Genomic DNA, 12,493 nt, shown 5'->3' with positions numbered 1-12,493 from the left:
GCTTACATTAAATGTGTTTATCTTGTGAAAATATGTTCCCAAGTCAATGCTCTCTTCTGCATGTTTTGTCCTTCTCCCCAATATCGCCCAGGCTTGCCTCTGTGTTTTTACAACAAGGCCCACGCAGAATTGGATCTGTGTACATGAAAGCAATGTACAGGGAGTACACGGACCAAACCTATTCCAAAGAGGTACCTAAACCTAACTGGCTGGGGTTCCTGGGCCCAGTTCTGAGGGGAGAGGTGGGCGACGTCCTGGTTGTCCACATGAAGAACTTTGCCTCAAGGCCATATTCGTTGCATCCACATGGCATGTCCTATGAAAAAGACTCTGAAGGTAGACACATGCATGAATGAACACACACACGGGGAGTACTTTCAGGCACAGAAATACATTTCTAGCCATGTCACAGATAAATGTACTTGTTATGTTGTCTTGATTTTAGATGTTAGATTGTCAGTCAGTTATTTAAAAAGTTTGTTAATAAGATTTTAGGAATGTTCCAGTAAGTATTGGAATATCAGGTTCATTGAACATTGCTAACTTTCCCAGTGAAATTAACATGGATAGCTGTCCACTGTTTATTTTCTAAATAGAGTGGCAAAGCTGAATAGTATTTAAAAACTACTATGGCAATGTTCCTTATAACTTCAAAATAATATTCAAGTATTATATAAACAACTTCACACCTTGAAAACATTTACCCTAACATACCAGAAATGGAACATAGTGGAACTAAACGTGAGCTGGGATCACACCTACTACCTACATACTCTTTTTCAGAAAAGTGTTGAAAATGAACTATATCTAGAATCTTGGCTTATATTTAAGAATGTAAGAGTATTGAATTCAATTCAATTTATATAACCTTTTTACAAAGGCCTTTATCACAAAGCACCTCTTCTGAGATCTGAGCATGAACCCACATATTACACATCTAGTACAACACTGGCAAGAGAAAACTACCTTGCTAGTGTACACTTTTCGAGAAAAGATCAAGAGTATAACATTTTCATTGTCTTTTAGCATTTATTCCTCTTAACATTTCAATGCCTTTCCTTCCAATGTCTGATCTCCAATATGATATTATTTTTTATTCTTTTTGCCTTTGAACATAAACTCCATTTTATTGTTTTCTTGGCAGTAGAACATTGTGATAGCAATGACAAAGTTGCCCAATGGCAAAGTTGGCAGGAAATCTACTAAAATATACAGAGTAAATGGCTCTAATGTGTAAAGAAAGATTACAGCCAAGTGAATGTAGGTGTCTTTTACTTGGCTGTTTATTTATGCCCTGACACCTAAGTTTACATCTGTCACCCACATTCCACCTATTTACACCAATATTAACACTTACTATACCACACTTACACACAATGCTTACGAAGTGTTTCGACAGATTTGATCTTTAGATGCCAATGACCAGTCCCTTGAATGAGTAAGTGACAACATTATCCTCCTTATTCATCATTAATAAAATGGGGAAAGTATTTAAAGGAACCTTGCAGAAGAAAATCTCATTATTATGTTTAGCCTGTTATTTTATTCAAAAAGAAAACTGCCCCCAAAGCAGCCATTTATTTATTTTTCGTTGTTGTTTCTGAATGTTGTGCTATAAACAGACATAAATTGGTGTGCATGTCTTTGAATGTTTTTAATCTAGCCTATTACTTCATTACTGCATTATATTGTCTATGTACATCTGTTGGACATCTGTTGAAGAGATCCAACTGTATACTGTGTCAGTCAGACGATTATATTTTATTCCGTACACTTTGTAAATGTGTAGTCAAAGAAATGCACTTCACTGAGTGCATTTCAGAGAAGTAACTGAAGTCATGTTCAGGTGCACAGATTTGTCATGAAATGGGTGGGAAAAGAAAAGAGGAGTAATTTAACATTTATCATGCAGCAATTTTGAAATGATTTGAGAGGATATCAAGTGGCAGTATACAAATTCATTTTATCTCCTAGCAGTATTCACAATGCAATTATTATTGTTATTATTAGTATTATTAGTATTATTATTATTTTAATTTATTTTTAAAAACATTTTTATTATGTAATTGTAATGATAATCTGTTTGTCCAAGGTAGTGTCTTGATGATGACATAATGACATATGCGTTTGAGACTTGAGTGCGTCAGTCCTCTATGGGTCTGTGCCTCCCTGTGCAATTTTGTGTTGATTATGTAATAGTACGGTTTGTTCCAGGGGCTCTGTATCCTGATGGGACATCTGGAAAGCTGAAGCTGGATGATGCTGTCCCCCCGGGAGGAAAGCACACCTACACCTGGACTATCAAGCCCGAATTTGCCCCCGCGGAGGGGGACGCTAACTGCCTGACCTGGGCGTACCACTCACATGTCGATCCCCCTCGGGACATCTACTCTGGTCTTATTGGGGCTCTCCTTACCTGCAAGAAAGGTCCCAAGCCATCTACACACACATCACATCATGAGGTCATGAGATGTCAGCATCATGGCTATTAGTATTTACCCCATTCAAACAAGCTGCTACTCAGTGCTCTGGCCATTTGGTTCCCTTGCAGGGTGAACTGCCATCCTTTAAGGAATTCATGAGTCACATTCATTGCAGTGCCTTCATGTAATAGCAAAAAATATGTTAATTATGACTGTCTCCATATCATGCCCTTTATGGCTGATAGTCAAAACAAAGTGGCAGGTCAAACTCGTTCTAAAAGTATTTTAAATTTTACTATTATTAATGCAATTATTATTCTTATTATTTTTATGCTTTTTCTTCGCAATATGGTATTCCCAATAATGTTCACACTATGATACTCATCACAGCCTCCACAAAAGCCTGTAATATGAATTTTTGTGCAGTTCAATAGGCAAACTGAGAGTACTCAATTGACCAGCAGGGGTCGCTGGTGCATGATGAGATACCTTCTTCCTGGCTGGCTGAAGTCCTCTCTTCCTGGTCTAGCACAAATTGTGTGTCACCCTGCAGGGCTCCCAACCACAGTTGGTATTGGCATAGTCCAAATCTTAGGTCCATGCCCTGGAAAAGTTCTGTACCAGCTAGCCCATGGAGTTATTATTTGACTATTAGCTAAAAACATTTATCTTTAGCGTATCTTCGTATTTTACTGGAGTCAAATAAAATAACAGATTAATCACTGACTACTGCTCCATAATGGTGTGCCACTCCCTTCTTTTATGTGTTCCCCTACCTCTGCTTTTTCCAGGCACCCTGCTGCAGGTACCCAGCAAACGGACCATGCTGAAGCGGAAAGACGTGGACCAGGACTTTGTCTTATTATTCACTGTAATAGAAGAGAACCTCAGTTGGTACCTAGAGGAGAACATCCAGACCTTCTGCTCAGATCCCAAAGGCGTGGACCCTGATGACGAGGACTTTCAGGAGTCCAACAAAATGCATGGTGGGTGGTGCCAGCCTCCTAATCACTCTTTTTGATGGTGTCCATTAAGTAGATGGTCAGTTTAAGGTCTGACCCCTATCACACTTTAAAAATGCCATCACCTTTTGCCCTGCAATGGTGGAACATAACAGTTTTTTTCTTACCAGAGGTAGGATGGGTTTAGGCTGGTTACTGCTACAGTTCCTTGGGTCACTATGACATTAGTTCCTACTAGCTACACACCAGGTGGCCACAGGCCATGAGTTGTGAAAACAGAAAGGTATATCTCGCCTCCATTTACAACTAGCTCTCTTCTTTCAACATGCAGATCCCCTCCCCTCCAAAGGAATCCCACCATCAGATTGAAGGAAGGTGGTGCATACTGTAGAAGCTTCTTCTTTCTCCATCAGTCTGCTCATTGACATTGTTCTTTCCTCAACCACAGCCATAAATGGGTACCTGTATGGGAACCTGCCAGGTGTGGAGGTGTGCCTGAACCAGACGGTGGCCTGGCACCTCTTTGGCATGGGCAGTGAGGTGGACATCCACTCTGTCGACTTCCAGGGGCACACACTGCTTAACCAGGGTCACCGTACTGATGTCCTCAGCCTGTTCCCGGCAACCTTTATTGCCGCAGACATGGTCCCCATCACCCCAGGAAAATGGCTGATGGGCTGCCTGGTCAATGACCACATACGAGGTAGAGGCAACAAAAGCAAAGATTCATTGTAGTTATTTCAGGACTTGACTGCTAACCAGGAGGTTTTTAAGCACAGGTAGAGCAATACCTTTGTACCCTTAACACCTAACTTTTAGTAAAACGGTCATTTAGAATAAAAAATAAAAAAATAAAAAATTCCCATTTAAATAGAATCGTTTTAACATAAATGGATAAAATAATGAGAGCATAAAATGCATTCCTAAATGTGTTCATTAAAAAAATATTTAGATTTATTTCCAAGTCACAATTAATAGTGTGACTTGTCATTACATTACAACATTACAATTAATGCCAGGTCACATAATTCATAGTAACTTGGAAATAAATCTAAATATTTTTTTAATGAACACATTTAGGAATGCGTTTTATGCTTTCACCCTTTTTAAGTGTTTTTTTTTTTTTTAAACACTTAAAAATATTTTTTTGGGCATATGTACATATGGTTTCATTGAAAATGTTTAATTTACTTAGATCACTGTGTGGAGGCAGGCTTTCAAGGACTTGAACCTTACACAGGAATTTTCAGCGAATGTCCTGTACATTGTGTAATGTCTTCCCCTGGTGGTTGATTGTCTGTTTTTCTATCCATAGCGGGGATGCAAGCCTTTTACCAAGTTTTGAGATGTGGAGGAAAGAACACTACTGAAGCATCTCCTGATGGCAGAATAAGGCGGTATTACATAGCTGCTGAGGAACAGTTGTGGAATTATGCCCCATTAGGAACTGACACTTCAAATAATCTGTCCTTGGTTGATTCTGGCAGGTGTGGTGTAAAAGTCTTTTTTTAAATGCATTTTTAACTCAAAGGCGATTGCCCACCAGTCTCTGTTCCCTGCATATAAATACATAGTGATGTAGGAATTATGCTGCATAGGTTTTTACCGGTATCTGTTTGTCTGTGCTCCCTTGACAGTCAGTCGGAGATTTTTTTTGGAAGGCAAGGGGGTCGGCTGGGAGGGGTGTATAAGAAGGCCCGTTATGTGGCCTACACCAATGGAAATTTCACCACCAAGGTGGAGCAGAGTTCTGCAGAAAGACACCTTGGAATTCTAGGTAAACCTGCTAGATACTGCTAGTTACAGTAAAAGATATGTTCTTAATACTTGTATGAACTGAGTTGACCCATTGTTATATATTCATATATATATATATATAATTATTTATTTTGTTTCATTTGATTTTCCACTTTTACATGAATACCTGTTTCAAGCATACACACACATGCACTTATGACATTTTAAGATGTTGATACTAGGAAATCATTGCACATACTGTTTTCCATCACCATTCATTTAAGACTAAATTATGGTCAAAGTGTAAGTTTTGATTATTGTTTTTCTGCCCCCTAATATTATGCAATGAGGGGGCAAATGGATGTGGAATCCACTGGATACCAATATAATGCTGACTCACTCCCCCAGGCCCAGTGATCCGAGCTGAAGTCGGTGACCACCTTCTGGTTACATTCATGAACAAGGCCAGCAGAAACTACAGCATCCGGCCTCACGGTCTTCAGTATGACAAGGCTTTTGAAGGCACCAGCTACCAGGACGGTGAGGCCCCAGACCCCTTCTGTGGTATCAGTGAATGTTTTATTGTGTTCTAATTAAAGGTATTAAACGAAAACAATCAGAAATACAAAAATTTGAATGTGTTAAAGAAATCTCCTCACAGAAAACTGATATTCTTTCTTGATTATGTTTTCTCATCATTAATTTTTATCTTCTCTTAACATCCACCCCATTTTTCATTAATGACTTTCTTTTATCATTAAAATGTTACGGCAATGATATAGAAATGCTGAGATTTTGTCTCTGTGACAGTATTGTGATTGAACTTTGCTTGTATGGATGCGTCTCAGGTGTTCCCAATGATGGAGCTCACGTGCGTCCGGGTGGCAAATTCACATACAGCTGGAGAGTGAAGGAAGGCCCCTCCCCCAGTGACCCAGCATGCATCTCCTACCTGTACTACTCATCCAGTGACCCAGTCCAAGACACCAACTCCGGACTGATGGGCCCTCTGCTGGTGTGTAGAAGGGGTGCACTGAATGAGAGTGGGTCTCAGGTAATTTCTTCTGCCACTTCACTTCACCAGAGGGCACATTAGCAGGATGGCAATAAGTCTTGGTTTTGTGGAACTGTTTGGTTGAAACTTATAGGGGCAGTTCACCCAAAAATAAAATTAAGGCGTGTTTTCACTTGCCTGGAGTAGTATCTGTCCATCCAGATAGTTTCACTGAAATGTGATGAATTTTCTGGATATTTGCTGTAGCTCACTCTAATAAAATGCACCTGGCGAGTCTATCTTCGTGTGGCCTCAAAGTGCCAAAAATTAACATTTGATAAACGCAGCAGTGACGTCCCTTTCCAAAAATAATCTCACGGTTACTCACGAACATCCACAGAGCTTAATTTCTGCATGGTTTCATCAGACTACTTCTTCTACCGGAGAACGCCAACTGTGCAGCCTATAACTACCCGAAGTCTTGTGCAGGCAGACTAGTATGAAACTTGAGTGGTGGTGACGTAACATTGGTGGAATGCAACCTTGTGTAGTTTCAATATAATTAAATGTTAGCAACTTACTTTATTAAAGCACATAACAGCTTCAAAATTCAAGGTTTGTAAGGTGTACAGGGCATAAATCTACTTAACACCCTGGTATCTGGTGATATTGTATCTAGTATGTGCATTCATATTTTCTTGAAACAAAAAGCTTAAGTGTGTGGGCTGTGGAAGCCATTATATAGGAATGACTCTAAACCTTTGTTAGCAGCTTCTTCAGTTTAAGAGGAGATTCTGGACTGCTGGCTCTCTTTCAGAACACCATATTGGAAACAGCTAACAGTGTACATTAGATATAACATCTAGTATTGAAATGTTTGTCTGTGATTGTGTGCAGGAAGTGTAGACCATGAGATATGTGTGTTGCATGATGTGTTTCAGATGGGCGTGGACAAGGAATTCTTCCTGCTCTTCTCTGTGATGGATGAAAACCTCAGCTGGTATTTGGAGGACAATATCCGCATGTTTGGGACCAGCGAATCAGATGTGAAGAGTGAGGACTTTATGGAGAACAATAAAATGCATGGTACTTACATGAATTCTCCTTTACCAGTATCACATAATTCATTATCATGACCTTAAGTAAATATTAAGTAAATATTATTTTTACTTTATTAAGTAATGTTTCTTCAAACTTGTTTTTAAACATATGTTCTTGGCTCAGACACATTCCTCCACCAAGCTCTAACCAAGTACCCTCCAGATAAATAATTTGTTTTGTACCCTAATGTTTCAAGTAATGTTTTTGTATTGGGTAATATTATAGATTATACATGTAGAGTAGTATTTTATGATCTTGGTTTTATGTTAGTTTTGCACTGATTGTGTTGAATGAAGCATTAGTAAGTCTGTTTGTGTGTGTGTGTGTGTGTGTGTGTATGTCTATGTGTGTGTGCCACACAGGGGTGAATGGACTGATGTATGGGAACCTGCAGGGTCTGAATCTCTGTGTTGGGGATCGGGTGTCCTGGCATTCCCTTGGCCTGGGCACAGAAGTGGACGTGCATGGGATTTACTTCAATGGCAACACCTTCCAGCAGGAGGGCATGAACAGGGATACCTTCAGCCTGTTCCCCCACACCAGGGTGACTGTTTCCATGCAACCAGACTCAACAGGTGGGTTTCCCTGTCACAGATGAGCAAGGAGAAAAGGTGGCCACGGCCCATCCCAGGAGTGGAGCTGCCACCTATGGGAGGCCTACTGTCTGTTTCACACAAACCTGTTGTAATTTCTGAATGAATATTACATGCTTGTAAGTTACTAACATGATTTATTAGTGAAGTAGAATTGCGGTATTCATTTTTGCCAGTCAGATATACTGCAGTTTGAAACCAGTCTGTGAATCACAGTTATGCATGCAGTACCGAGAGGACAACAGCGCATGTTGCATAAGTTCTGTGATTTTGGTACATATTACCTGTGACTGTGTACTCTGACCTCTGATTGGCAGGGACATTTGAGGTGAACTGCATTACCACTGATCACTACCTGGCTGGGATGAGGCAGCAGTACTCAGTGTCACAATGCAGAGGACGAAAGGTTCCACAGGCTGCGGCCCCGCCTCCACTGGTGCAGTACTTCATCGCTGCTGAGGAGATCGAGTGGGACTACGCCCCCAGCAGAAAATGTGAACTACAGATACACGGTGGCACTGAGGAGAGCAGGTACTGCTCACCCTTACTCCTCCCCCTGTCTCACTCGAGCCTCACCTGAGCAGGTATATTGTACAGGTGCACCATCTGCTGTCCCATCCACCTCACGTTGAGCCACGTTACTTGTGTACCTCTATTGGAGTTTCACCAGACCTGGCACATTTATATTGGTTCGATTTTCACCCCGGCTTTTAATTTAACCTGTAACACGTGTTTGCTCTGCTTGCTCTTTCTGCTCTGTCTCTTGCCTTGCTACTCTGTAAAGTGTCTTTGTGACTATGTAAAAAGCGCTATACAAATAAAATTGAATTAAATTGAATTGAACATAACTTTCAATGAAAGAACTTACATTTCATCTGCCACTCACATTCCCTCAGAGTGGGAACATTATAAAAAACACAGTTCATTTCACTTTCAGTCCTGGGAGCATTTTTGTGGAGAGAGGTGAGAATCGCATCGGCTCCAGGTATAAAAAGGTGGTTTACAGGGAATATACTGACACCACCTTCATGACGAGGAAACCAAGGTTACCGCAAGAAGAACATCTTCAGATTTTGGGTAGGTCTCCTTTTCATTTCATTGTCAAGAAACATTTATTAATGAAGTGAAGATGAATTAAGTGCATGCACATTCTCAACATAAGAAATGTTGTGCTTCATCTGAGCCAATCAGATGTATGGAGAAAAGAAAAATACTGACTCTTAACAAATATCTCTAGTTTAAAATTTTATGAATGAAAATCTTAAGTTTGTGTGTATATGTGTCTCTTGAAGGTCCCATAATCAGGGCAGAGGTTGGAGAACAAGTTCTGGTCCATTTCAAGAACATGGCTACCCGCCCATTCTCCATACATGCCCATGGAGTAAAGACCCCTGCTGGTCAGCTATTTCCTGTCCAACCAGGTGAGAGCAGGGTGAGGGTTGATGTCAATCACATTCTCAAAAAACATGGCTGTATATAGTGCTTCTCACATAGTCACCATAAGACTGTGAAATCTCTCTTCATCTATCTATCTATCTATCTATCTCTCTCTCTCTCTCTCTCTCTCTCTCTCTCATCAATTACGTGCACAAGGTGGAATACAACAATACCAATGGGACTTTCCAGAAAGATCTGGTCCTGGAAGTTTAGACCCCAACTGCATCTCATTTGCCTATTACTCCTCTGTTGACTTTGTAAAGGTTAGTAATCAATATAAAAGCATTGGCAGTTATAATTAGTATTTTAAAACTGATTACACAGTATGGTTCCATTTTTGTTTGACACAAGGGTGCTGGGGTGTCATGCAGTTGACAAATTGTGAAATGTGTGAAAGAAAACTGGTAGTAGTGGGAATATGTAGTGTTACAGAACAAGAAACTCAAATGGACATGTTTGTACTATTTGGGCATTCGGTACACTGTTTAAGATTGGTTCTGACTGGACAGCTGGTTTTATACCTTCTCTGGTCAATGGAAATGTGAGTAAAATCAAGACCCTATAGTTTTTTTTGTTTACAACATGACCAGACCACTGTTACTGATAGAAACTTAATTTCTGATATAGGACACAGCCAGCGGGTTATTTGGGCCTTTGGTGGTCTGTAGGAAGGGGACGCTGGACCAGAACAGGAAGAGGAGGGATGTGGACAGGGAGTTTGCCTTGCTCTTCATGATTTTCAATGAAAATCTCTCCTGGTACTTGAAAGACAACACCCAAACCTACCTGGATGAGGACCCCAGCACCTTCCCCATGAACGATGAGTTTGTGGAGGGAAATCAAATGCATGGTGTGACGCTGCAGAAGACTGCTTGTGATCTAACACTGGCATTTAAAATTCATTATTTTATTTTGCTGCAGACTGTGGTATATCTGATATATACCGTAATGGATGTTGTTCCTCTTCTCCCCTCATAGCCATCAATGGAAAACTCTATTGTAATCTTCAAGGGTTGACAGTGGTGCAAGGGGAGAAGACGGACTGGTATCTTCTTGGAATGGGGAATGAAGTGGATCTACACACTGTCCATTTCCATGGACAGGTTTTCATTTACAGGGTACTTTTCATTGGCCGGATTCCATGCACATACCGATCTAAATGAGCTCATTTCCACACATACCGTAGGCATTTCCATGTAATGCTTCATCTATGATTATGCATGTGATTAAGTTCCTGGTAAACAACTATATTCACAATACCTAGTGAACTTGAGTGACTTGGAAGGTGAAGGGTGTTGGAGGGTGTCATGCATGTATATTTATGTTACTATTTGGTGATATATGGTTAACTCATGTAAGCTAAAAATGTTAAATTCCTTATTTTTAACCAGTTTGTTTCTGGTTTATTTTCTCTCATTTTAATTTGTGTGGTAATTCAGTTAGCTATGTGCAAATCTGTTGCGCACTATGCAACATTCCAATTTGGAATAGACCAATAGGATGAAGAGGCTGTAAACTGTCTGAAGTTTATGCAGGGAAAGACACTACAGATATATGCAATGTGCAAAAGTGAGTTATTGCATCAAATCAAACTCGGTCCCTCACCTATGGGATCTAGGTTCTAGATTGTCAACTTCAAATCAGTCATTGACTGGATATCTGTGTAGTGCTTATAATGGAGTTACATAGATCTTATGAAAGTGTTCACTAACAGTGTTCACTAAAAAAAGCTTTACACTGGAAGATAGATTCTTATGGAATAATATAGAGATAATTATGATGTTTGGTTTTGATTGTCCTTAGAATTTAAAATGATTAAATCCTCAAGGTGGTGCAGGCTGTATATGGGTCATAATTTCAGCTCGTGCAGCTCGCACTATCCTTTTGTTTTCTGATGCATTGACATTCTTACCGCAGACAGACCTGGCTCACCGAGCGGATGTCTATGAACTGTTCCCGGGAACGTCTCAAACGGTGGAGATGATCGCAGAGAACCCTGGGACCTGGCTGCTGCACTGTCATATAGCTGACCATGTTTATGCTGGCATGGAGGCTGTATTCACTATCAAGAGCAGGGCAGGTACAGGTAAGGGCCCGGGCAGCAAAAGCACTGGGTGTATTATGGTCAGTGCTGGCAGTTGCTGTAGGAATGGAGTACACACTTTGAGAAAAGGGTTCTGAGCCTCCAGGGTTCTTGTCTTCACATGGGAACCATACATCTTAATGGAACCCCCTATGGTAGGTGTGAAAAGTGTAGAAGCTCCCTGATTGAACCATTTTTCCCAAAATAGAACCCTTTAAATAGATGAGGTTCCTCTATGGAGACACAGAGGAGCCTTTTGGAACCCTTTCTTCTGAAAATGTACCTATGACACTATTCCACCAATCACAGGAACAGATTGCTGAAATAAAGGGGAAAGGGGTTCTCACTAAATCCAGGTTTCATTTGATCAGCCATTTTTCATAAAGTGTTTGAGCATCCATTTTGTATGTCTTTTTTTCAGTCTGTGTATCTCTGTCTGTAAAGGATTCAACCTTGTTTCGTATGACTGGATAATTTTTTTTTTTCTTCTGTTTTCCAGATGATAATTTCTCTAATAATGGTAAGACTACAGTTATGTTTAATTAGGCTGTTTGATGTGAATGTGAAACTGAGAAGAAATGTACTTCATAACTACTTCTTGCGATTTTTATATTGACAGGCTTGTCTGTGTTTTTTTGTTTCTTTCTCCAGCAGGTTCTGTACTGAAAATCTCCCTGCTTGGCCTCCGGTCAGAGGACAGGGGTTTTATGGTGACCCTGACGATCCTTATTGGCCTCCGTCTGATACTTTCTACACTTTTGTAGAAAGATGAGGATTTTCATTTTCATTGTTGATGTCTAGAATTGGCATTATATAGCACATAGTAATAGATTTACAAAGAGTTGGCAGAATTAAAATATTAGCACATTTGTTTGAAGTTGACAAATGTTTTCATTCCATTGAAGTATCCCCATTCTTGTTTTTGGGCACCCTTGCTGTTGACATACATTCACTTCCACCCACATTGCCCAATTGATTGTTTCCATTTATGCTACTCCTGTAGGGTGATCCAGTGTACACACTTGATATGATATCATGATTATGGCTGAAGTTCATCTCTTCAGGTTATAGGATTATCAATCCAGCTGTTCTGGTCTGAAAGAAGTATAACCAAAAAATGCTAAAAAGCTCTCCACAGCATGCTCTGGTATTTTCTGAGACAA

At 40.2% G+C, this 12,493-nt stretch overlaps 1 protein-coding gene across 1 annotated transcript in view; it reads left to right on the top strand.

The window, feature by feature from the left end:
* Nucleotides 1–12,493, top strand: part of LOC135263151 (ferroxidase HEPHL1-like) — a 14,743-nt gene extending 2,250 nt beyond the window's left edge. The window contains exons 3-21 of the mRNA XM_064350818.1: nt 92–336; nt 2,215–2,427; nt 3,215–3,409; nt 3,834–4,088; nt 4,701–4,872; nt 5,023–5,162; nt 5,531–5,662; nt 5,971–6,176; nt 7,058–7,202; nt 7,580–7,792; nt 8,128–8,341; nt 8,748–8,887; nt 9,103–9,231; nt 9,404–9,510; nt 9,875–10,097; nt 10,226–10,365; nt 11,165–11,333; nt 11,830–11,850; nt 11,982–12,493. Coding sequence (XP_064206888.1) covers nt 144–336; nt 2,215–2,427; nt 3,215–3,409; nt 3,834–4,088; nt 4,701–4,872; nt 5,023–5,162; nt 5,531–5,662; nt 5,971–6,176; nt 7,058–7,202; nt 7,580–7,792; nt 8,128–8,341; nt 8,748–8,887; nt 9,103–9,231; nt 9,404–9,510; nt 9,875–10,097; nt 10,226–10,365; nt 11,165–11,333; nt 11,830–11,850; nt 11,982–12,094 — 3,120 coding nt within the window. The 5' untranslated portion in view covers nt 92–143 and the 3' untranslated portion in view covers nt 12,095–12,493. The remainder of the gene's footprint in view (nt 1–91; nt 337–2,214; nt 2,428–3,214; nt 3,410–3,833; nt 4,089–4,700; nt 4,873–5,022; nt 5,163–5,530; nt 5,663–5,970; nt 6,177–7,057; nt 7,203–7,579; nt 7,793–8,127; nt 8,342–8,747; nt 8,888–9,102; nt 9,232–9,403; nt 9,511–9,874; nt 10,098–10,225; nt 10,366–11,164; nt 11,334–11,829; nt 11,851–11,981) is intronic.

This window comes from Anguilla rostrata, chromosome 9 (assembly GCF_018555375.3).
Source record: "Anguilla rostrata isolate EN2019 chromosome 9, ASM1855537v3, whole genome shotgun sequence".
Lineage (NCBI taxonomy): Eukaryota > Metazoa > Chordata > Actinopteri > Anguilliformes > Anguillidae > Anguilla > Anguilla rostrata.
Note: the sequence above shows the minus strand (reverse complement) of the source record. Positions and strands in the feature narration are given on the sequence as shown.